Source organism: Doryrhamphus excisus, linkage group LG10, assembly GCF_037039965.1.
Source record: "Doryrhamphus excisus strain RoL-2023G ecotype Guam linkage group LG10, RoL_Dexc_Guam_v1.1, whole genome shotgun sequence".
Taxonomy (NCBI): Eukaryota; Metazoa; Chordata; class Actinopteri; order Syngnathiformes; family Syngnathidae; genus Doryrhamphus; species Doryrhamphus excisus.
In genome coordinates, this window is record NC_136366.1 from 3,148,439 (window position 1) to 3,175,097 (window position 26,659).

Here is a 26,659-nt window from a genome sequence, read left to right on the forward strand (position 1 = left end):
ATAATATGGACCAAAAACTCATATCCTGATATATTTAGATTGAATATCGATACAATATATATCATGATATTTTGTGCCTGTCAAGTTGTTATTAAAATAAATACTTCACATGAGGATTTAAAAAATGTATATGATGCGCATTAAATAAAAAAATCTAAAATTAGCCACTATAATAGAGCTATAAAAGTGGGCCATTTTTTTCTAAGTAAATATTATATATATATATATATATATATATATATATTTTACTTATATGTATTTGACTTTTTATTATTTCTAAACTATAATATATCAACAATATTTGACTTTTTATTATTTCTAAATTGTATCAACAATAATATTTGACTTTTTATTATTTCTAAATTATAATATATCAACAATAATATTTGACTTTATTATTTCTAAATTCTAATATATATCAACAATATTTGACTCATTATTTCTAAATTATAATGTATATCAACAATATTTGACTTTATTATTTCTAAATTATATATAAACAATATTTGACTTTTTATTATTTCTAAATGATAATATATCAACAATATTTGACTTTTTATTATTTCTAAATTATAATGTATGTCAACAATATTTGACTTTATTATTTCTACATTATATCAACAATATTTGACTTTTTATTATTTCTATTTCGATATATTATTTCTATTATAATATATATAAATATATAAACAATTATATTTGACTTTTTATTATTTCTAAATTATTATATATATATAAACAATTATATTTGACTTTATTATTTCAAATTTATATATATATATATATATATAATTATATTTGTCTTATTATTATTTCTAAATTATAATAATAGACTCTTGTTTCAACTTTGTGCTACTAAAATATATATTATTCAAAAATTACGACTTTTTGGTGTTGACCACTATCTTGACTTAATATTTTGACTTTATTCCCATGAGGTTTCAGGAAATTTTTGTTCAATTTTTGCTGCCATTTCTTTTTTAAATGATATTTGTGAATGTGCCACAGGCCACACTGTGGACGTCATCGACGTACAAAGTCTTGTTGTCAAGTCTAGAGGTCAGAGGTCAGATGTTTAGCTTGCTCGGGAAGGATCGTGGGGAGAGAATCGGAATGTTGGATGCGGTTGTTTGGACTCTGCTCAGTCCACCTGATGCCTTTAAGGACCTCCACATCACATCCTTCCAATCTTGAGGCCCTCGTAGACTTTTTGCGTGGTAGACGTGGTCGTCTTCATTTGCAGGCCCGAGTACCGACTCGTTAACACGCGGAAAACATGGCGAGGTTTTTACGCGCAATCTTTACACGGTATTGCTTGAATGGACCTTTTTAAGTGAGGTGTACATGGAAGCAAGTGTTATCACTTGACACTGGCACATCAGATCCAAGGTGACGATTTGATTAAGTAGTCTTTTCTCTTTTGTCTTTTCCTTTCAGTGGCTCCGCACGCTGCCCGCCAGCCGCCAGAGTTTTAACACGGTTTTTGGAGAGTGTCCTTACTGCGGCAAGGTACGCCTACACTTTGCCGTTTGACTGACAGCCGCCTTCATAAAGGCCTTTGCTTGGGGAGTCAATAGATATTCAGCATACTTAATTAGCATAGCTCAATACATCACATGGCCTTCTCTTTCCTGAAAGGCATTCAGTTTTAGTCAATCTACTTATAAAGTGAGTAAAGTATTTGCCAGTGAATGCGGCGTGTCATTGAATCAAAGTCAAAGATGGACTTATTTGTGCGGCTCGCAGTGTATTTGATAGCTTAGTCGGGGAAATGAGTGCACTCCACGGCATTGTTGTAAAGTATCCTTCAGAAAGCATTTGGCTCTTTAATAAGTACAACTCCTTCCATTTCAGCCCATTACTGTGAAAATGGCAGCTTACAAGTCCTGAGAAGTGGCTTTGCGGGCCAGTTGAACCTAAGGAAAACGCTTCAAAGCAATTAAACCCAAAAGGAGATGCACATCTTTTACCTGCTGGGGGAAGAAAAAAAAATAAAATAAAAAAAAATTCTAGCTGAGAACCTTTCCTGAGGTTCCCGAGACGTTAAATCAAGGAGGCTCCGGCAGCCAGGAGTAAGGCGGCGGCCATGGACACCGAGCAGTAAATCACGCGAGACAAAGCGCTTTGCTCTTCCGGCTGCTGAGATCCACCACCATCACCACCATCACCATCGTCGTCGTAGTTATCCTCTTCTTCAGCCGCGCGAGCGAAGCTGTGAGTCTCACGGCTGGGGAACGTTCCGCTTTGGCTCCTTCGGAATTCCCGGCTCCAGAGTTGGTCCGTACTCCCGCATTCCCTGATGGAGTTTGCGTTCTGTTAAAAAGGGGAAGTCAATGATTCAAATAAACAAAAACATGCTTGGTTAAAATGTCTTTTATTCGGTTCTTAGCGGGGAGCAGCGGTCTCGACCTCACACCTTTTCAGGTCCTTCTCGGAGTCCGATTGGAGGGCCCTTCAAGTAGCGCGGGTCGATGGGTTTACTTCTCGGCTGCTCCTTTCCATTAGCATTAACATCATCATTGTCAGCCGATGTGCCTTCTTTGTAAGATCTCGCAGTCGGAGTCTTTTGCCTCAGTGATCTCTGGACTTCATCCTTCTTCTATTAAAAAAAACAATAATTAGCATTGAGGCTAGAATGTTTAACGTCATTGTTGACACCCTTCAAACAAACGATGATAAAGTACGGTGGCCTACAGGAGTGATGATGGTCCTGTAGATTTGGGTTTGACATCTAAACATGAGCCCAAATGACTTCTAATTTCTGGGTATTTGCAATGGGAACTTTTCTTTGAACACACCCAAAAATATTGGAACGCATCACATGACAATTGGAAAAAAGTGCTATCCTCTTCCAAATGGGAATGCCTGGAAATCAAAGTTGGTCTCATATTCATATTCTCATATCAGACCCAAATGTCGAGTGGTTAGGACACAGACCTCACAGCTAGGAGACCCGAGTCCAATTCCACCCTCGCCCATCTCTGTGTGGAGTTTGCATGTTCTCCCCGTGCATGCGTGGGTTTTCTCCGGGTAGTCCGGTTTCCTCCCACATTCCAAAAACATGCTAGGTTAATTAGCGACTCCAAATTGTCCATAGGTATGAATGTGAGTGTGAATGGTTGTTTGTCTATATGTGCCCTGTGATCGGCTGGTGACCAGTCCCGCCTCTTCCCCGAAGACAGCTGGGAGGATAAACGGTAGAAAATGAAGCAAACGCTTCGGACCACAGCCATTAAAAGTCTAAATCTTGACTTGAATGTCATTTGCTGTTGAGTTGCATAAGCAAGTCTTTGAAACTTCAAAGATCCTGACAGTTATGGGACAAAAAAAGTCAAGAGGTGGTAGACTCCCAAAAATCAAGCAATCCGTCAAAATGGAACCATCCTTGTCCAAAATGAAGGTTGTAAGAAAAAATTTCAATATAGACCTGCTTCATTCATTCATTCATTCATTCGCGGGAGTGCTGGAGCCTATCCCAGCTGTCTTCGGGCGAGAGGCGGGGACTACCTAAACCACCTGGACTGGTGGCCAGCCAATCAGAGAGCACATATAGACAAACAACCATTCACACTCACATTCATACCTATGGACAATTTGGAGTCGCTAATTAACCTAGCATGTTTTTGGAATGTGGGAGGAAACCGGAGTACCCGGAGAAAACCCGCGCATGCACGGGCGGGGAGAACATGCAAACTCCACACAGAGATGGCCAAGGGTGGAATCGAACTCGGTTCTCCATGCAGCGTAGACCCGCTTCAACACTACAAAATTGACGGTTTGGAATTTGCAGGAGAGCACCAACCATGGGACATTGAAAGGTGGAATTATTATCATTATTCTCCATTATAAGAAATGTAACCTTGGCGGTCCCGACGGCTTCCAACTTTGCAAACAAATCGCATCTGAGAGGTTTTCCACACAGCACAGCGGAAGGGGGAACCATCACATTTAGGATGCTTTTTCCTTCAATGGAACAATGCCGCTTCAGGTTGTGCAGGGGTGTCAAACGGCATTGGGATTCCACTTAATGATGGGTTGTGTTTTTAAGCTTGGGAAGTTAACACTGGGATTCCGCCTGACGAGGCAAACAAGATGCCAAAGTTTTCCAAAGCCTTTCTTGAAAAGTAAAGAATATTGATGAAATATTCTTGACGACAACTATTTAGCGCCACTGCCAGTTGACAACCTGAGGGGGCTTTTTCAAAGTACACACTCCCTTTTCCGTCCTCGTTAGAGCCACACTAACAGCAGAGTAAGAGCTTTCCTCCTTTCTCAGCATCACGATAGCCTGACAGGTCTGAGGAGACGGCCCGTGTTTTTGTAAACAAACAACTGCTGATGCTTCAGATAGCAAACTAACCTGAGGAACTAGCATGCATCCTGCAGCACAAATACATTAAAAATACATAAATCCCTGCCCGGAAAAAGGTCACCATGTGGTTTCACTTTGCCGGTGGTTTTTGGTTAGCATCATTATTAACCCATTCAAGAAGATCCAAGGTAAAATGTACTCTAACCAAATCATTTCTTCACATTATGTAAATCCAATTTATGACCTTCTAAATATGATTTTTAACATCAGAGTTATCTAGAATTTGGTGAATATTTTTTTTCCTGTCAATGTAACATTACTTACAACTACAATAGTACATAAAATCACACATTTATTCAGTATTGTACTTCATTAAAGCAAATGTATGCCTGAATAATTTTTATATGGGTTAGAAAAATGTCAAATTTGCTTAAATATGCATATGTTTAGACTTGCAATAGGCTGTATTCAACCAATAAACAAGAAAGCATGATTTATTATTATTATACTATGATGCTTTTTTTTTTTCTTTGCTAGATAGGACAGCTCTAGTCTAGTTCATACTCAAAAGACTTTTTAAGAATGATCCAGTCAGACTAGATAGGACAGCTCTAGTCTAGTTCATGCTCATACTTGGCGGGACGCACACCAGTCCAAAAGTCATAATTTAATGAATAGAGCTGAAATAGTAAGATAAATATTTTATATTTTGTGAGAAAAATGACATAATTTCTGTTAATAAAGCGAGAATACAGTTTTACAGTTAAAAAAAAATACAGCTGAATAGGTGCAGATTCTGGAAGATCTATAAAGGTTTGTTTTTTTTGGCTGGTTATTGTGTGTAGTTGCTCTATAGGAGTCCACAACTCAATACAAAGGGCCAAAAAAAAAAATCCTAATAGGTCCCCCTTTAATATATATATTTTTTGAAGCCGCAAATTCAAAGCGCAAAGTGGCGAGGGACTGTAATTCGTTCAAGAAAAAAAAAATATATAAATTAAAAAAAAAAAAATTCTATTCAGGTTTTCGCGGCTGCACTGTGTGGTGAATAATTTCAAGTGTAACAATAAGTACAATCACTCACGCTTACTTATTTGTTGCTGTGATGACACAGAGCAATGAACAATTTTGACACATTCTGTCTCCTCGCGCCATGAGGCGTTCAGGCGCACTTGTAATTTTGAGTGCTAATTGTTTTTCATTTTTATTCCCGTACCCGTGGGAGTACATGATGACGTAGTACGGTCCGTAACGGAATATAATTCCTTCGGCATACCTGCGGAAGTGGCGGCCCTCGTATGTAGCAAGCTGGAACTTGTTTAGGCTTCGTCGTCTCCTCGGCAACAACGTTCTCTTCATCCTTCACCTCTGCGGCTGCGGACTTCGGTCTGGGGATGCTCTTCGCCTTTCCCGGTTTCTGTGACTTTCATTATGACAAAAATATAATTTACTTTTTCATGTATTATGATCAAAATGGCTGCTTTTTTTTCCTCTCACAGCTCGATTAGGACACAAAATGATAACTGAGAAGGTGACACGTGTGACTAATGAACGAAGGGACGGCCTTTCTCGCTGCTTCACTAAAGCGTCCATAAATGGCCACTTCTGTTTAACCAACGATCCAACTGAAATGAAATAATTGGAGACAGGAAGTATGCGTCGTCGAGTCTTTCAAGCGGAGCCAATAAGAGGGCAGTGACCGGGCCCAAGGGGTCAATATATGAGGCAGCGTTGCGGGCAGTATAAGTATTATCGTAAGCTAAAATGTGGCAGACATTTTCAGAGGAACCATGAGGAGATGAGTGTTCTCCTTCTGCAGGGAACGGCCGCTTGAAATTGCTTTGTTTCTCCAAACCATCACGCTGTCAAATATATCTGACATTGACGGCTGCTTGTTTTTTTTAGACAATGAAATCTTTTATTTTTTCAAATTCCGTTTACGTGTCCTTTTTGGGTGTGAATTCAAAATCCTTACTTTGTTTTTGCAATACATCATTGGACAATTAAAATGCACAAGGCATAGTAAGTGCTTTCCGCACACTATAAACCTTGCAATCCAACCTGCATTTCGTGTCCCCAGCGTCAAGTCACTCGCGACATTTTTGTCTGCTTCTTTTTTTGAAGGAAACAAAAGCTGCGGTAATTCTACATTTGATCAATTTCAACAATTTCGCCAATTAACCTAGCATGTTTTTGGAATGTGGGAGGAAACCGGAGTACCCGGAGAAAACCCACGCATGCACGGGGAGAACATGCAAACTCCGCACACAGATGGCCGAGGGTGGAATTCGACCCTGGTCTCCTAGCTGTGAGGTCTGCACGCTAACCACTCGACCGCCGTGCAGCCCTATTGTCATGACTATTTCAGTAATTCACTACTTCCTGGTTTGGCACTCTAATCATCATGGGAACCGTAGTTGTATTAGCACAGTGGTTCCCAAACTTTTTAGCAGGGCCCAGGAAAGGACATGCCAGGGGATGAGGATGTCCGATATTGGCTTTTTTACCGAAAACAGAATGTGCCGATATTGTGTACCTGTCGATTTCCGATACTGATATTAGCCGATACCAATACCGATATGTGTAAAATGACATATCTCTTGTAGTGGAATGAACACATATGTGTTATATTCAGCATTATTTTAGCTTTCGGTTTTCAGGATCTGGAAAAAAATCATGTCAACCAATATCACATTTTTATGCTGATATCTGGCTGATAATTATCGGACATCTCTAGTCTTAAGATAATTTTTGTGGTGAAATCAAATGATGCCAAAGGTTTTCTATTTTCAATACATGCTGACAATTCCATATCTGGAACTGACTTGGGTCTATGATATTTCTATGCGTTTCGATATATTCATCAGAAAGAGGTAGACTCGGGAATCTTAACATTTGGAATGTTCTCACCTTGCCCTTGATTTGAGGATCAAGTACCTTCGGTGTGGATCTCTCTCCAGGTCCCTGAGGTACGGAGAAGTCCAGTTTTACCTTGGCTTCAGTGGCGAACAGTTGTCTCAGGCGCTGGTAGTCAGGCTGGTCATCGTAGCGCAGAGTTTTAACGTACTGGAGGAATGTGGCCACCTCAGCTGCAGACAGAACAAAAGTAGAAATGTCAAACATGGAAATCGACATCGCATACATGTTGTTCTAAAACACTATCGATGGCTAAGGCTATTGGCTAAGACACCAGTAGGAATCTGCAGAGGTACTAAAGTCATCGAGAGCGCTTATTACCTCATATTACATATTACAAATATACAACATAAAGTGGTCAGAAATATTTCAGAATTGAACAAAACAAAATTTGTTCTCAATCAGAAATCACTCCACACTCTTTATTGCTCTCTGGTTCAACCAAATCTTACTTATTGTGTAGAAATATGGGCTAATAACTATAAAAGCAATCTTCACTCGCTAAATGTACTGCAAAAAAGGTCAGCAAGGATAATTCATAATGCCGCCTACAGAGAACATACTAACTCCTTATTTCTAAAATCACAAATACTTCAACTTGCTGATATAGTTCATCTTCAAACAGCTAAAATAATACATAAGGCTAAAAATAACCAATTAGCTAAAAATGTCATCCAATACTTCTCTACAAGAGAGGAGAAATATGATCTCAGGGAAGAAGTACATTTGAAACACTTCTATGCTAGGACTACGTTAAAAAGCCATAGCATTTCAGTATGTGGAATCAAACTATGGAATGGATTGAGTAAGGAAATCAAACAATGCACAACGATGAGCCAATTCAAGAAACAATACAAGCAGTTGATGTTTGCTAAATACAAGGATGAAGAGTCTTGAACCAGTCATGATGTGCTATATATATCACTATATTGACACTTACTATGGTACCCATTATGGCATTGGATGCTCATATCATTGCTCATGTCATATTTTTATTTAAAAAAAAACAAAAAAAACCTTAAACTGTATTAGGAAAGCAGGAAGTGAACAAATGTAACAGTTACTGATTGTAAAAGTACCAGATGGAGGGGTAGGATTTAATAAGCTTTGCTTCTTCCTACTCCTTTTGGACATGTGGAACTGGGAACTGATTATGTGATGCATTCAATTGTAATCTGATGCATGTTCAAATGAAATTAAAACCATTACCATAATACTTTTAATTTTATTTGCTCAGCTAAAATGATCACAAATGTTTAAATAGTAACCAACAACTGAAAGAGGCAGAACAAAAACTGGAAGCTACACACTTTAAGCTCTCAATTGAACATTTTCTAGCATAGACAACCACGTTTAAAAAAAAAAAACAGACGTCAACATGCCGTCCGAGGACTGTGATGATAATTAGTATTTAGAAAAGTCCCGTTAAAGCACAGAGATCAGATTCGGAATTGAGAATGTTGTGACTTACCTGTGCTGGCTTCACTCACTGACAGCTGCTGGACGGACTCTGGCAGCTGATCCATCAGTCTGAGTGCAGAGCGGGACAGATAAAACGGTGAAGGAGCGTGGAGTGAAAACGTTATGAGTGTAAAAATCATTTAGGAGGCGATAGCGGGGTTGGGAAAAGGACACGGCGGCAATGAGCTACTTTCAAGCAAACTAATACTGCAGATTCATATCACGACATGACATAAATATCATTTAACTGCATGTGTTATGCTGTTTTAGAATTGAACTCCAATAGTGGAAAATACCTTCCCGTTCTATGTGGCGTTCAAGAACCCAGTTTTGAATGTAATTATTTTTTTTTTACCTCATTATATTAAATTAAATCTGTTTGTCTTTGCAAGTTTTTTATAGCCAATGTCGTATTTTCTGCAGTACTTTTTTTGACAGACCTTTTATTTAAAAGCGCTTCTTGTTTTAGTCACATTTCAGTCCAGATTTTTAACATTTTAGTCCAGTTATAATAATAAATACATTAAATATATGTTTGGCAATAAGTATCGGAAATTGGATGGGTCAAAAAACAAAAAAGGGGTACCTTTCCGACCGGGAATGCTGTATATTATTTATATTACGTTTCATATTGTTTTGATATTTTATATGTGTTTAATGTGTCTGTGTTTGACCGGCCGTCATGTACGTGTAACTAAATAAGAGTTATATGCGATTGTAAATAAAGTTCGGAAATACGGGCCACTATTTCATTTACAAAATAATGTACAATTATATAAAGTTTATATTTTATGCATGTTTGTGTTTTTATGTTATGAACGGCAAAAAATTGTGGAGCTACTCATTACTGAGTCCTACTGAGAAATTTGTTTGTTCTGGTTTGGAGAGTTTTTGTATTTTTTTTTTAGTGATGGTCTTAAATTTTCATGATAAAGAGCCTATTTCAGGTTAATGTTGTTTTCAATAAAATCCAAAATATTTCAAACTTGTGCACCCAAAAAAATAATTTAACATTCATTCATTTTCTACCGCTTATCCGCACAATGGTCGCAGGCATGCTGGAGCCAGCCAATCACAGGGCACATATAGACAAACAACCATTCACACTCACATTCATACCTATGGACAATTTGGAGTCGCTAATTAACCTAGCATGTTTTTGGAATGTGGGAGGAAACCGGAGAAAACAATAAACAGTGTAATAATTAAATCTATTTTCAAGGTGAACCTTGATTTTTTTAGATCAGGAACCCAAGAGAATGTGTACTTTACGGAGAGTACTGCATCAATGTCCTCACAGACAGGTCTTTTAGAGTGTCAGGCACATTTCAATGCAACCAGAAATCAGGGCTTTATACATTCACACACACCATGCTCCAGAGTACTGCATCAATGTCCAAAGTTGCAAGCCACCTACCTGGTTTTGGCCTCCATAACATCAGCTGGGTTTTTGAGAACGTTGTCCCAGGGAAGCGATCCAGTTAACCAGTGAAGTAGACAAAAACCGAGAATCTGTAAGTCTCCACGTCTTGATGGAACTACATTTTTTTTTAAACAGAAAAGCAAACCATGGTTTTTATTATGCTATGTTTATAACACGAATGTCATACATGAATGTCACAGTGATGTGATGTTGACACTAAAAAGTTGGAGACTTAAACCTTAGAAATAGTCTTCAAAAACGTTAAAGGAATAATCCGTTGTACTTTCAAATGAGTACAAACAGAACTAAAAATATGCAATAAACTAAAGAGTAGTTGCATCTTACTCTGTGTATGAGGGAAAGACTGCATGGATCTACATTAATGTGTGAAGTCCATCAATACTCGTAAACCAAGTCCATCCAGAGGGGTCGAGCCCGGGGAGTTTTCGCAGCTCAATACAATAATGGCCGTCACACGTCTTTGGAGAAATTACATATCGACTTGCTTCATCTGAGGGGGAAAAAATCTCCTCCCTGGGCCATGGCTGGCATTGATCCTCCCTAGCCAACAGTGAGGTCTAAAGGGGGGGGGGGGGGGGGCATGGTCCGTTACCCTGGACAAGATTACACTGAGTAGGATGGTGGTAATCTGACTGCACGAGAACAGGCTTGGCGTAACTGTGTTGGCATTTATTAATTTGGACTGATTCATCTTTGAGGGATTTGATGGTGAGAGTTAGTACAGCATTCTGACTACATGGGGGTTCCCATGGATGCTAGTGAACATGGATTTTTTTTACATCGCCGATTTTGATAAAAAATCTGCCAGATTTGTGTTAACAACCAACATGGCACATCATTATCATATCATTTAAAACGAGTAATTAGTCAACTCCAGGCAAAATGTAACAGATGAGATTCAACTTCAAAAATCCTTAGTCCAGCCATCACCAAAATGGCAGAGCTCGGTCTGGATCCGGACCCAGTGATGGCCCCTTGCGGACCCGTGACCAATTAAATTTAGATCTTTGTCACTGTGGCAATGTGAGCCGGACAAAATCAAGAGATGAGTTTGGTGGCGTCCCCAAACTGGCGCAGTGCAAGGTGGCGCACGGTAGAACAATGGTAATTTCATCCAGCGGACCACAGTGCGCGGCCAATTTGGTAATTTCGTAGACTGGGTTGTGTTTAGATGGGCGTCACAGTGCACCAGGGGAGGTTTCTCCATTTTCGGTTGGGCGCAGTGAAAATTTCACGAAAAAAACGGCGCACCAGAGGTGCCCTGAAAGATCGCCAGTTTCGACCTGGTCTTTTCTTGGTACTCGGGAAGCGCACCCTGTGCAGTGGTAACTTGGCTGACAGGCCCACAGTGCATACCCTTCACCAAAACCTCAGAGACAGGTCTTTCAGAGTGTCAGGCACATTTCAATGCAACCAGAAATCAGGGCTTTATACATTCACACACACCATGCTCCAGAACTTTTTTTCCCCCAAAGAGTGTTTTGTTGTTAGCTGTGTGTCCAGCCCTCGACCATCCAGATTTTAACAACCAACCAACATTATATTAATCTTTATTTTGCGGCGTCTTTGCTCATTTGCATACTAACAGTGATTGGTAGTTTACTGGGAGGTGAATCTGGACACAGACACACGCAAACACACACTACTCTCTAAATGAAATACATTTTCCCTAATGCTAATACATAGAGCCAGACTAAGCTAGCTAACCAGCCTCCACCTTGTTATTGTTCGAACCAGTGCACACATGCCAGTCTAACACGGTATTTGTCGTGAACAATAAAAACATCAAGAACTACAATCAAAGCCAAATTAGCAACAATAACAACTGATATTGGTTGTCTGTTTTGGGCTTGCGGTATGTAAGATAAATTTGGATTATGTTGCGTCCAGAGATCATTCAAACCAAAAAAATGTAACAAAAAAAAAATTGTCACAAATATTTTTCGTCAGTGCATATTGCTCCATTTGAATTACAAATGTACAATTTTATTGGCATTGCTGACATGTCAGTATTATTAGATGTATTGATCATGCTGGTCGGCATCGTGTGTGACCGAGTAAACGGACAGTATTGATCTGCTTGGTGATGGGAGTTAGCAAGCATGGAAGTCATGTGTGGCTCATGCCTCATGCTAACCAACCATCCAAATCGCTAATTAACAGGGGGGGGGCAAATTATGTTGCAGGTTATGACTTCAGCTAATTAGAAGCTTGTTGAACAAAGACTAGAAATTCTGTCGGTACGGTGGATGGACAATCAATGGTCAATACAAAGGAGGACACGTGGAGGGGATTTGCCAGTTATTGTTTTGTCAATGTTAGTCAAGAGACGTGGACAAGTAGGGTGCAAATAAATACTTCAAAGCAATATATGCTAAGTGTAGCCAAACGCATATGTAACACTGATTTGAGTACTACATTAACTGTACAAAATAATAATAATAATAATATTCCCCCCCAACTAAAATTGGTGTTCCAAAACACAAAGACCAGGTTAAAGACTGTGCAAAAACTTTTAGATAGTCAACAGTCCGCTCAGAAAGCTTTGTAGATCTTCCAGAATCTGCACCTATTCCAGCTATATTTCCTTGGCTTTCGAAAAATGGTCTGTTTTAATTTATTCCACCCACATCCCGGTGCCTTCAGGCACGCCCACGCCGCTGTGAATGGTCCCACTCCCAAGTGCTCCCGAGGACTTCCGGACTACTGCCGAACACTTTCTAATTTTGTTGGTATAGATAAGTTGATAATAAATGTATAAACCCTTTGGAGGGCTGCTTGAAAAGTGGTTAGGAGGCACTGGTAGCTAATGAGCTACTGGTTGGAGACCCCTAACCTACCGTATCCAAACTCAAAAAGCGGGAACGTAGGTCCGCCCTTATTGAGTGCAGACAATCTTGACACAACATTACACGTTTTTTGTGTGTAACGATCCACTGATTGTGGTGGAAAAGAATATTAGCAGTTAGCTTCATCATTGTGATCGGTATTGGTATCGCCCGATTTCACTCATGGATGATCGAGATCAGTATCGGCACCATAAAACCCTTATGAGAACATCCCTTACTTTGAGGCGCTACCAAAAGAAAACACTACCAGTGGCTACAACCTACCAACACCTCTGTGGGCATCAAGACTCGTGTACTCAATGGTTCCATTGTGGCCTTTCTTTGGGTTTTCCTTATACGGTTTATGGACTCCTTCAGGGCAGTACCTGTAGGACAGCCCATAGTCGACTAAGTAGACCTAAAACACAAAAATAGGACATGTATTTATTACAAAGAAGCCAAAACAGATGAACTATGGTGATTTATCTTTTTCATAGTGCATTGTATATTGAATCAAAGTGATTTTACAACGGTATTTAGTAAAGATGTTTGGGGTCGGGTTGATTTTTTGAGTTTTGTTATTGATCGGACGATGAGCTAGTCCTGATCTTTACAGCAGTTTTTTTTGTAGCAGGATGGAAAGTAAACAAAGCCATATCAGCCATGTGGAAGTACTTCTGCATTGTAAATGAAAATAGTCTTAAAGCCACTTGCAATGTCTGCAATTTTCGAGGGGCGGTACTAGCAGATCATTGAAAAGGTAGGCAAATGTATTGCAAAAACAACCAGCAAATCTTGATCGTGGATTCTGGAGTATTATCGTCTTTTAGAATGTATCCAGGCTACATTTCGAACACTGCCTTACCTTAGTTGTACAAAAAAAGTACAAGTAAACACATCATTTAAAACAAAACAAATATCTATAAGGCGCTGACGTTTGTCCCATAGCATTATATTTTACAATACTGCACCTTATGTGATTTGACTATTTTTCATAATATATATTGAAGTGAAGCTGCCCTTTCATTCTTTGTAACAGTTTTATTTCATGTGATTTACAACATTACGAGCTAATTCTACATTTAATGGAAAATGTGTTCCCCTAGTCTATATTAGTATCTGATATGGACTCAAAACCGTATCAGAGGCCAAAAAAAAAAAAAATCAGATCTGGTTCCCAAAGTTGATGGAGAAATCCCTAGTTTTCTGTCTGGGAATGAAGTCAAGAGAGATATATTGTGGACTAACCTTTTGAGGGTCTCTGTAACCCAGCATGAGGTTGGAAGCTTTGATATCTGCATGGACGTACTCATTGTCATGCATAAACTCCAAAGTATCCACCTAGAAATAAACAAAGCAATGTGCTGTATTTCATTCAGCAAAACATCAGTATGGTAGTGCAACTCTCTTTTAGGCATGGCTTGAGAAAAAAAAGTTTGTAGCCAATTCAAATGTTTTATGTGCTTTTTAATGGAAACTGACTGCTTAATGAAAATGCTCATGACATCTAAAAAAAAAAAGTAACTCTTAGGGCGAGTCCAGCTGCCCTATGGAGGGAACTAATTTCAGTCGCTTATCCGCGATCTCGTTCTTTCGGTCACGACCCAAAACCCATGAACATAGATCGACCGGTAAATTGAGAGCTTTGCCTTCCGGCTCAGCTTTGCACATATTACACTAGACATTTGCACATTTTTCTCCTGTTGTATGTGCCATTGTTCAAGTCATGCAAGCTATTTTGACTGTTTATGGTAATGGTTTAATTTCATTTGAACATGCATCAGATTACAATTGAATGCATCACATAATCAGTTCACAGTTCCACATGTCCAAAAGTCCAAAATCCTACCCCTCCATCTGGTACTTTTACAATCAGCAACTGTTACATTTGTTCACTTCCTGCTTTCCATAATACAGTTTAAGGGTTTTTTTTTAATTATTATTTTTTTTAATAATACACCTCGTAATTTGGTACGAGGTGATATGAGCATCCAATGACATAATGTGTACCATAGTAAGTAGTACTAGTACATAGTAAGTGTCAATATAGTGATATATGTATATAGCACATCATGAATGGTTCTTGAATGGTTACAAGGATTCTTTAGACTTTTAAGTAATGTGCGCCAGTTGGTCAATAAAAAAATCAATAGAATCAATAAGATAAAAAGATAACACCAATAAGAAAAACAGTTATTTTCCTGCAATTATTTTCAGATAATAAAAAAATTACAGTGGTTAGCAATCTATCGTGCGTTTATTGTTATCAAGGTAAAACTGGTGCCCCGAGACAGGAGCATAATCCAGTTTTCAAAGACTGAACTCGAAATTGAAACCGGCGAAATGCAACAAAATAAATACCTACAAGTGTACTTAAGGGTCAAAATGTGTGTAGAGTGTGAAAACTCATACACGTTGGCAGGTGAGGTCTTGGTAACTCACCATTACTTGACCAATTCGTAGCACACTAGCCTTCTTAAGTCGACCTCCATTGCGCTCACAGATTTTCTGCAGGTCAGTGCCCAGCCGTTCCATAACCATAAACCGATACCTAAACAAAGAGGACAAGCTCAGCGTGTGCGAACACATACAGGGTTTCCGAGCCAATGTAGCCAATTGATATCAGCTTAACGTGACAGATCTAGACAGGATTTGTGTAGACCAGTGGGCCAAAATCCCTGTTGGTGTATGTGCAAACCTGGTGAGGAACTACAGGAAACGTTTGACGTCTGTAATTGCAAACAACGGCTTCTGCACTAAATATTAGCACTGATTATCTCAAGGGTGCAAATACTTATGAACCATAGTAATTTACAAAGAAATAATTTTTAAAAATCATATGTGATTTTTTTTTTTTAGATTATGTCTCTAAGAGTGAAAAATTTCAGATCTCTCCCTATTTTCTTGCAAACTTGCAAAATCGCAGGGGGTGTAAATACTTATTACTTAGTCTTATTAACTCCTTATATTTGCATCTTCACTGATTTGGTCATTTTATGTTTGAAAATGACTACTTTAGGCCAAAAATCAGCAAAATGTTCATATTTTTTGACTAATAGTCTACCTGGATCTGAAGTCTCACATGTACATCAAAACTCAGCCTCGCATTAATATCCGGATATATCAATACCTGAGGTCATTATGCTCAGCCTGCCCTGTTCCCCAGTATGTCGGTATGCCAAGGTGGTCTGGTCTTCCACTTCTCATCCATTTTTGAACTGTAACCAAGTCAGACAAATGATTCAGAAGTCATTAATCCATTCCAAGTTGGTGTCAAAACAAAATGTACTTTAAATGAATCAAATTGTCCATAAATTAAAAAAAAAAAAAACTCAATACAAATCCAATTAATTTGTTCCAGTCAAGTTGAACTTGATTGTGCTATTTTTGTATATATTCTGTTGTATGTTTTGCTTGAAATAAATTAAACAAACAACGGTGATAAGGCAGAAGGGGCAAAAACAGATCAACACGGACACAAACTTGAGTTATTTTTGAGTGTTTATCATCTTCTTTACCAAATACTGGCACTTCCAACTTTCTTTGGCTCCATTTAGGCTTATTTTGCAGCAATAATCAAAAGAAAATCTTAGAGACTTAAGGTGTAACGGTTTGTAAAGAAAAAACTGCAAAGTCATCATAGAGGACAGAGCTGGGAACGGAAGGCGGGTTTGACTTTCACATGTTTTGTTCCACTCATGCAGTGCATTAATAACATAAAAAAAACAAACAAAAGCACATCATAATGCACGCTAACGGAAAATGTACGCAAATAGAGGCAGAATATTTGCAGACATTTTTGATGTTGGAAGAGTGTTTCACTGGGGCGTACACTAACCAAGGTTCAACTGTCGCCATAGTGGTGTGAAAAAGATTTCAGATTCCTGTTAATGGATGAGCTGATTAAACCTTGCAAGTCCAACAATGTAATGCAAGCCATGCACGGCAAAATCTGGCCCAGTGGGTAATGGCTGCTGGTTTGACTGGCAAACAACCAAACTGACATCTGGTCAGTGGCTTGGTTGAGGCTCGTAAATCACAATGTGCGAGAGGTTCCTATCGCTGCGTCTCCTCTGGATTAAGATGTCGGTAAAATCAAACAAGAGAGGAAGCTAACTGTCACTTCCGAGTCAGGTAGAAGAGCTTCTGTGTCAGCAGACATCTTCATCCGAGCGCACTTGTGTGGCAACAAGCTGCTGCCCTGACATGTTCTAGTACTCACTGCTCTCTGGTTTGGCTGCCCTCTGGTAGAACTTGAGCTCAGAGAACAAGGGGCCATTATCTTGGTACTCCTGCAAAAAACAAGCCATATAAGCTCAAGTCATCAAACACAATGATCTCGAGTCTACAGCATATCCGTAGTATTGGTAATAAAGACTGTGTCCGTGAAGCTATAATATATGACTTGGGTGATTCTCCTATCATTATATTAGTTCGCTTGATTTAATTTTATATGTAGTTTTCTATACAGAAATCTAACAATAGATTTTATTACAATTACACTTACCAATTTTATCACATAATCGCTGTCCGCTGAAACAGGCCCGCCTATGTTGTTGGATGCTTAAAGTTGATATGAAACAGAAAAGAATGAGAAGACGACACACAGGCATTTTATTATGTCATACATTTATTATACACCATGACGGTCTACAGCAGGGGTCTCAAACACGCGGCCCACAACTACTGTAGTTTGAGGCCCCCGCCTTGATATGAAAGTTTAATGTTAAAGGTTAAATAACTGTTAATAGTTATCCTCCCTATCCGTGTGGAAGTGGTAAGTTTTTGGCTATTGAAGTTTAAAGGAAATAACTTGAAGGCTACCGTTTAGGTCGCTAGCTCTCTAGTTTGCGAGTTAGCATGTGTCTCAAGACCCTGCAGTTGCGCAATATGTTGTAAATAAAAAGAGTATAAATGTGACTATAGTCGTGTTTTGTCATGTCTACAGGGCTCTAATAATGCTTTGTTTATTTTAATCTGAAAAAAAATAATTTGTCTACCCACCAACTATATGTGGTTTCTTAAGTTTTTATTATTTGGTGTTTTATTATTATTATTATTATCATATTTATTACTGATTGACTGATTTTCTTTATTCTTGATTTATTTATTTTTCATCTTATTTTGTGTAGAAAAATAAAAATTAAGATACTTGAGAACAGTGGAATGTTTTATCAGAGCTTTTCTTGTAGAAAATCGGAACCAAAGCAAAGTTTATTCATTTTTCTGTTTTTAATAAATGCGTTTTTTTTTTTTGAAAACCTGATGCGGCCCAGCCTCGCCCAGACCCTAGCTCCAGTGGCCCCCAGGTAAATTGAGTTTGACACCCCTGTTCTACAGTAATTGTAATGTATTTAATCTAAGTGTGACATCATTAATCTGGCTAACCCCACAAATGAAATTCTCCTAATTTAAGTTAGCGGCCATTACGCTCCTAGTAAAAGTGTTATGAAACACGTGTGTTGATTACCGAGGTAGATCAGTCCGAAGCCACCTTGACCAATGATGTTCCCCAGCCTCCATTTCCTCTTCTCCATGTCAGTCAGTATGAAGCCGTCTGGCAGCGGTTTTGGTAATGCCTTCTTTTTAGGCAGTGCCATTGAACCTTTAACATATTACAAAATATCATGTGTCATGTCAAAATGTTCCTTTCTCATCAAAGCACATAGTTTATACTGTCTGTATAAAAGCTATCATGTTCTTTATAGTTACTATTGAGCAACTCATACACTCAATTCTACACAATACCTTATGAGGTGATTTAAAATGCCAATATACAGTATGTGAGAACAAAGTCGAATATTAGCATAACTATTATAATAATTATATTGTTAGTTAGTGGCCTTAAATGTAGCAATTACATTGAGGTTAGCAAGTCTGTAGAGGTATCGCTACAAATAATATCTAACGTCATCCTGTCTGGAAGAACCATAATTTGACTTTGAGTTCGAATAATAAACAGTTTTGTCACATAAACCTTATGATACAAACCACGAAGAGAGCTACAGTCCCCTCAGTTGTACAGACATGTTGCGGTTTAATATTACCTTCAAATCGCTGCTATCTTAGCCATGCAAGTAGCTTCGACGCTAAAAACATAATGTACCAACCTGCTGGGAAAATTCGCAGTTTCGTCAGTGTCTCTGTAAGAAAGTTATAATGGGGCTGACGTCGGCAGCTCACATGCTAATACATTTCCAATTTACAAAACTTGTCCTGTCTGGTTTAAAACAAAACAAAACAACACAATGAAGTGACTGAAGAAATTTCACTTCCTGAAGTTTGTCTCTTCCGCTGCAGTATCTAGCCAATCACAAGACGACAAAGGTTCAACCAAGGGCCAATAGAAATGCTTCGTCCCGCCGTGTGAGAGAGAAAACGCGTGATTGGCTTCCGTTGGGCGTGAAAAGACTACAAACTGTACAGTTTATGTATTTTAAACGTTCAATTGAAAACCCTCAAGCACTTTCCATACATTTATTTATTTAAAAAATATATATATTTATTTTTTTATTTATTTTACTAAGATATTTTAGTGTCTAAAATTCCATATTCAATGCTCATTCAATGATCATTTTTTATGGTAACTGAGAAAGAAAAATTATCAACAAATATTCAGAAACATGTTATATATTAAACGTTCAATTGAAAACACTTTCAAGCACTTTCCATACATTTATGGCATTTTTATTTTGCTATTTCTCAAACTGTATTACCACAACAAATTACAACAAAATATAATGACATTTTACAAAGATATTTTAGTGTCTAAATTTCCATATTCAATGCTCGTTCAATGATCATTTTTATGGTAAGTGAATAAAAATTATCAACAAATATTCAGAAACAAGTTATACATTAAAGAGCCCATACTATCCATTTTAAATACTCTAAGTCTCAATTGTCCCACAAGTGTATAATTGATGTGTGTTGCCAAAAATTGAACATTGTAATTTAAACGCCAATTTCATTTCCCAATATTAATTAGGTTAATTAGCGACTCCAAATTGTCCATAGGTATGAATGTGAGTGTGAATGGTTGTTTGTCTATATGTGCCCTGTGATTGGCTGGCCACCAGTCCTTGCTTGAAGACAGCTGGGATAGGCTCCAGCACCCCTAGCATGTTTTTGGAATGTGGGAGGAAACCGGAAAAAACCCACGGATGCAAACTCCACACAGAGATGGCCGAAGGTGGAATTGAACACGGGTCTCCTAGCTGTGAGGTCTGTGCTAACCACTCAACCGCCGTGCAGCCCTTCTATTTTCATATGTGAAAAAATGGCCTCAATGCAAACTAACACTTTAAGCAAGAAAGCTTAAATGAATGAAGATCACCTGATGCAAAAATCCTCCATGTTAACTTCTAACCGCCTTCTGTCAGACATGTTTTGACCCACGCCACTCTCTCTCTCTCATCCTCCGCCACCTCTGACCCGGCGTAATTAGTCAGCATGTTGACCGGCGCTGCAGTTTTCTCTCATAGTGTGGACGCAGTGACACCAATTTTTGCGAGGGCGTGACACCATTTTGTGTAACTGGCCCTTGTGTTGTAGAACGTATAATTGGCCTAATTGGGAGGCCCGCAGAACAGGGTGCTCTAAGGGACCGTCCTCTCAGCCGGTTGACGTCTGAGAGGTTGTGTCCACCACTGAGTGGAAGGATAACGAGGAGATTCTATTCTATTTGCTTCCTTTTTTCCACTCGCTTTACAACATGGGTCTTAAACATGCGGCCCGTGGGCCAAATGTGGCCCGCAGGACACTAGTTTGAGGCCCCCGCCTTGATATGAAAGTTTAACGTTAGTGCGGGCCCACGCAAGTTTGATATGGATGCTGTATGGTATCATGTACCCAGAAAAAATGATTACGTTTGATTAATGTTCATGTTAAAGGTTAAATAACTGTTAATAGTTATCCTCCCTATCCGTGTGGAAGTGGTAAGTTTTTTTTGGCTATTTAAGTTGAAAGGAAATAACTTGAAGGCTACCGTTTCGGTCGCTAGCTCTCTAGTTTGCGAGTTAGCATGTGTCTCAAGACCCTGCAGTTGTGCAATATGTTGTAAATAAAAAGAGTTCCAGTGGCCCCCAAGTAAAGTTGAGTTTGAGACCCCTGCTTTACAATTTCACTTGGTGACAATCCTGTTTCTCACCTGCAACTTTGGCTCCATTTTAGTTTATTTTGCAGATGTGATCCAACCAGGAGCGCCACGCGGTTCTGAGGACAGGGTGGGGGGGCTTAGATCCCTGGAGATGCACAGGATATGAATGAATGTAGTACACATTGAAAAATATCAAAAAATCCAAAAAACAAATAACAAACAAGAACCGGGATATAACTTTCCCACTTTTGGACAAATTTAGTAGAGATACTCAATTGTTTTAGGCCACCATTACATTTACACAAGTACACACAATCTAGTACACTGCAAAACCACTGCTCAAGCTCTGCAACTATTCTGTCCAGGGGACAGTCATCAATTATATAATAATCATTATTATATTATTAATTAGCCAATTATTATTATTATCATTATTATTCTTCTTTTGATTATTACTACTACTAGTAGTAGTAGTAGTAGTAGTAGTAGGCTAGTATTAGCTTGCTTATTGGCTTGCTTATTAGCCTGCTTTTGCCCTATTATATGAAAATCAATAAAAAATAAATCAATAAAAAATAGAAAATTATTTATGGAGCTGAAAAACATTTTAGAAGGGCTGAAGCCCCCCTAAAAATCCAATGAAAAGCAGAAACATTATTATGCTAATATAAATATTAATATTGATTAATATTAATTATCAATATTAATAAAGATGTGTAATATCGATATTAATAATGTTTCTACTTTTTGTTGGATTTTTTAGGGGGGCTTCAGCCCCTCTAAAATGTTTTAAGCCCCCTAAATAATTTGATATTTTTATTGACTTATTTTGTTTATTAATTTTTATTATTTTATTTATTAACATTAACATTATTATTAACATTTACGTTAATCTATCTATTAATATTATTATTAGTAGTAGTAGTAATATTAATATTATCTATCTATATTGTCTCTACCTATATTGTTTAATATTAATATTAATTATGATTATTAATAAAATGTGTAATATTAATATTAATGTTTCTACTTTTTGTTGGATTTTTTAGGGGAGCTTAAGCCCCTCTAAAATGTTTTAAGCCCCCTAAGTAATTTGATATTTTTATTGATTTATTTTATTCATTAATTTTAATTATTTTATTCATTATTATTATTATTATTATTATGAACAAAATGTGTAATATTAATATAAATATTAATATTAATTATTAATTTTAATAAAATGCGTAATATTAACATTAATAATGTTTCTACTTTTTGTTGGATTTTTTCGGGGGGGCTTCAGCCCTTCTAAAATGTTTTGAGCCCCCTAAATAATTTGATATTTTTATTGATTTATTTTATTCATTAATTTTTATTATTTTTTTTAACATTAACATTAGTATTAACATTTATCTATTAATATTATCTATATTGTCTATATCTATATTGTTTAATATTAATTATTAATATTAATAAAATGTGTAATATTGATATTAAATTAATAAAATGTTTAAGCCCCCTAAATAATTTGATATTTTTATTGATTTATTTTATTGATTAATTTTAATTATTTTATTTATTAACTTTATTATTATTATTAACATTCATATATCTATTATCTGTATTAATAGTAATATAAGTAATAATACTAGTAGTAATATCATCTATCTATTTATCTATCTATCTATCTATCTATCTATCTATCTATCTATCTATCTATCTATCTATCTATCTATCTATCTATCTACTACAAATGGCAGCAATCTGATCTTCAAAGAAGTCCAAACTGTACATTGTTTTTGTTATCCCGTCATGTTTCCATTTGGAATCGTCTCCCTCGATTCCCTTTTGTGTTTTTGCATTTTGCTGTCCTGAAGAGGCAGCAAATAAAGGCGTCCGTATCCCTGGGTGTCTGCACCTGGGTCCAAGTGACACAAGCGGTCACATGAGTGGAGTGCGAATCCCATGAGGCTTACTGTTTGGTTTGTTGTTGTTGTGTCCTTGAGCATCACAGGACATTATTTATGTATATATTTTTTATTATTTATGGTTTTTTTTTATCAGGCGTTTTTAATCTTTTTTTAATCTTTTTTTTAATCTTTTTTAATCTTTTTTTAAATCTTTTTAATCTTATATCTATGTGTTTTATTTCCATATAAAAATTATTTTTGGTAAACAAATAAGGGCTCCAGATGCTTGCTGTTAAGAATGGCAACATAAATGTAAAACTGAGAGTCCATTTTGATTATTTTTTTCCGTAAAGGTTGTAATGATTCCAATAAACTGCGGTGTATCCGAGTTCTGCTTGGTTTCACTTCCATCACAAACACACACACACACACACACACACACATCACTTTGTCACTCTGATGCCAACAACAGATATGCCCGTGTTTTTTGTTTTTTTTTTTCCCCCCTCCTATTTTTCAGCTCATCGCGAGCACGGTGGGAATGCATTATTCAAATAGATCTTTGTTACTTCTCCGAGATGATTGTGACACAATCAGCCATGAAATAAGTTTGCTCTTTTAAAAGTCTTCTTCTCCCTCCAGGTTCTCTCAGGTGCAGCTTTGTATTCAGGTCGGCTCGCCTGCGCCAAAAATCAATCTCAATCAAAGGTGGCGAGGAGTTTATCATAAATTATCATGAAAAGGGTTCCCACTCAGTAGATGCTTAATTACAATCTCATTTGAATAAGTTTGCATATTAATGAATCTGGAATGAAAATGGTTTGCGGGGTTTGTGATGGAGGGCTGAGGGGTAACCCACGGCGATAATGACCATCCTTTAAAATGTATGCAAAATTAGCGCCGGTGATGACTTGTACACTAACTGTATTCTCACACACACACACACACACACACACACACACACACACACACACAGTAAGGCCGATGTCACAAAGGTGGCAAGAGGATTGTTTTTTTTACATTTTATGGTTCTAAAGGAAGCCTACAGAGATAGATATTTGCCCCCTTGGCATTTTTAACAGCCCCCTAAGCATAAACACAAATCCAGAAGTAGCACACACACACACACACACACACACACACACATACACACACAGACGACGCTACGTTTATGCGGGCACACGCACTCAGGGGTATTTTAACATGATTAATGGCGGAGTGTCTCTGACATTAATAAACTATAACCAAATTAAAGACTTCATTAGTCTCAACTTGGGCTCAGTCTTTGGTCACACGGTGAATCAGCGCCGTCCGTATATGATATGATATGATATGATATGATATGATATATGTTCCGAGTCCGCATTGATGAATATAATAACTATCCAACATGGAGACTGTTTGGGTTTGCTTTTATATTTGGAACCAGTACCAAAACACGGAAAGTCTAAAACAGGGGTGTCCAAACTTTTTCCAGCGAGGGCCTCATCCTGAAAATACAAAAAAAATCTTTGATATTTTGAGAAAAGGCTAAAAAAAATTAGATTTTATGTTTATACCATTAAAATTGTTTATGGTCATGTACATGTACATCTGGTTGCCAGCCAATCACAGGGCACATATAGACAAACAACCATTCACACTCACATTTATACCTATGGACAATTTGTTCACTTCCTGCTTTCCTAATATAGTTTAAGTTTTATTTTTGTTTTTATTTGTATTTTTTTTTTATTTTTGTCACGTACCAAAGTACGAGGTGATATGACCATACAATGACATAATGGGTATGTTTATACAAGTTTTTTTGTATATTTTGTTTTTTTTATATTTACTTATTTTTTGTCATTTTGTTTTCATTCATTCATTTTCTACCGCTTATCCTCACGAGGGTCGTGGGGGTGCTGGAGCCTATCCCAGCTGTCTTCGGGCGAGAGGCAGGGTACACCCTGGACTGGTGGCCAGCCAATCACAGGGCACATATAGACAAACAACCATTCACACTCACATTCATACCTATGGACAATTTGGAGTCGCTAATTAACATAGCATGTTTTTGGAATGTGGGAAGAAACCGGAGTACCCGGAGAAAACCCACACATGCACGGAGAGAGATGGCCGAGTGTGGAATTGAACCCGGGTCTCCTAGCTGTGAGGCCTGCGTGCTAACCATTCATTCATTCTCTACCGCTTTTTTCTCACGAGGGTCGCGGGGGTGCTGGAGCCTATCCCAGCTGTCTTCGGGCGAGAGGCGGGGTACACCCTGGACTGGTGGCCAGCCAATCACAGGGCACATATAGACAAACAACCATTCACACTCACATTCATACCTATGGACAATTTGGAGTCGCTAATTAACCTAGCATGTTTTTTGGAATGTGGGAGGAAACCGGAGTACCCGGAGAAAACCCACGCATGCACGGGGAGAACATGCAAACTCCACACAGAGATGGCCGAGGGTGGAATTGAACTCGGGTTTCCAAGCTGTGAGGCCTGCGCGCTAACCACTCGGTGAAAAAATTAAATAAACATGCAAAAAACGAGTTTTCGAACAGCATATTATTTTTACAAAAAATAATTGCTTTTAGGCTGCTAACCGAGTGGTTAGTGTGCAGACCTCACAGCTAGCAGACCAGTGTTCAATTCCACCCTCGTTCTCCTCCCACATTCCAAAAACATGCTAGATTAATTAGCGACTCCAAATTGTCCTAGCTGTGAGGAACATGCCCATGCAGGCGTTTTTTTTTTTTTTTTACGGTGGAGTCATAAACACTGACCTTAACCGAGCCAAGTGAGGTCTGCACTTCTTTGGATGTTGTTGTTGTGGGGTCTTTTGTGACCTCTTGGATGATTTGTCACTGCGCTCTTGGAGTAATTTTTGGTTGGCTCGACACTCTTTGGAAGGTTCAACACTGTTCAATTTTATTTTCGCCATTTGTGGCTCTCACTGTGGTATGCTAGAGTCCCAAAGCTTTAGAAATGGCTTAAAAAAACTTTTCCAAACTGATATATCTTAATTAATCTCAGTTAAATTATGTTAACGAGGGGCGTTAACATCCTTGATCGGCTTTCCGGCCAATCACAGAGTGAACTGAATTGCGTCATGTGTGCACAAGGCTGGGGAAATGTGTTGTATTTCATGCTAATGCTGCCCTTAAAACAAGATTGTAATGCGCTTCTTAATATTCACTGCTGTCAGCGCCAATATCACGACACTTTATCCCTGCTGCTAATCTCTGATAACCCATTTATCCGCAACACTGTGGGAAAGGAACGCGACACAATGAAAGGACCCACCAGGACTCAAAAACAAGAAAAGAAGAGTTGATGGAGTTTGATAAAGCAGAATTGGAGTATTGAATTTTTTTGTTATATAGTATCTCTTATATACAATCATGGTGGATAGTCATTCTTATCTCTGCGTGTCATTAAATGGTTACACAATTTATACTTCTTAAGGTTAGTTTTTATTTTTTCGCAGCATAGTAAATTGGAATTAACTATCCGAAATGCATGAAACCATTGGTTTGTGGGCTCATTTTAACCACTAAAAACAGCAGAAATAGTAAAAACAGAGCAAAAAGGCACAATGCAAAGAAAAAGATGGCATTAATTCATTCATTCATTTTCTATGAAAATGTTGTGTTCAATAAAATCCAAAATATTTCAAACTTGTGCACCCAATTATTGATTTGAAAAATAATTTAA

General features: G+C 37.9%; 2 protein-coding genes across 6 annotated transcripts in view; one reads left to right on the top strand and one right to left on the bottom strand.

Moving 5' to 3' along the window:
* The window catches only part of fancl (FA complementation group L), a 59,868-nt gene that overhangs the window by 17,797 nt on the left and 15,412 nt on the right, over positions 1-26,659 (top strand). Inside the window, exons 13-14 of one of the 2 annotated variants that reach the window (XM_078793854.1) lie at positions 1,438-1,509; positions 18,238-18,270. In XM_078793854.1, coding sequence (XP_078649980.1) covers positions 1,438-1,509; positions 18,238-18,270 — 105 coding nt within the window. Of the gene's footprint in view, positions 1-1,437; positions 1,510-1,854; positions 2,912-18,237; positions 18,271-26,659 lie in introns of those variants that run through there. The other variant, XM_058063624.2, reaches the window with a different exon arrangement.
* LOC131110449 (serine/threonine-protein kinase VRK1) lies at positions 1,428-19,245 on the bottom strand. 4 transcript variants are annotated; one of them, XM_058063590.2, is made up of 14 exons: positions 19,072-19,245; positions 18,432-18,566; positions 17,469-17,524; positions 17,184-17,253; positions 16,092-16,179; positions 15,404-15,512; positions 14,210-14,302; positions 13,247-13,379; positions 10,107-10,227; positions 8,700-8,758; positions 7,223-7,401; positions 5,589-5,729; positions 2,417-2,599; positions 1,428-2,313 (listed from the first exon to the last, which is right to left on the bottom strand). In XM_058063590.2, exons 2-14 carry the CDS (start codon positions 18,559-18,561, stop codon positions 2,044-2,046), a joined length of 1,632 nt encoding a protein of 543 aa, XP_057919573.2. In that variant the 5' UTR covers positions 18,562-18,566; positions 19,072-19,245; the 3' UTR covers positions 1,428-2,043. The 4 variants fall into 4 exon arrangements, with proteins under 4 accessions (XP_057919573.2, XP_057919562.2, XP_057919593.2 ...); XM_058063579.2 differs by having other exon boundaries at positions 1,432-2,313; positions 5,589-5,735; positions 19,072-19,242; XM_058063610.2 differs by lacking the exon at positions 1,428-2,313 and having other exon boundaries at positions 2,363-2,599.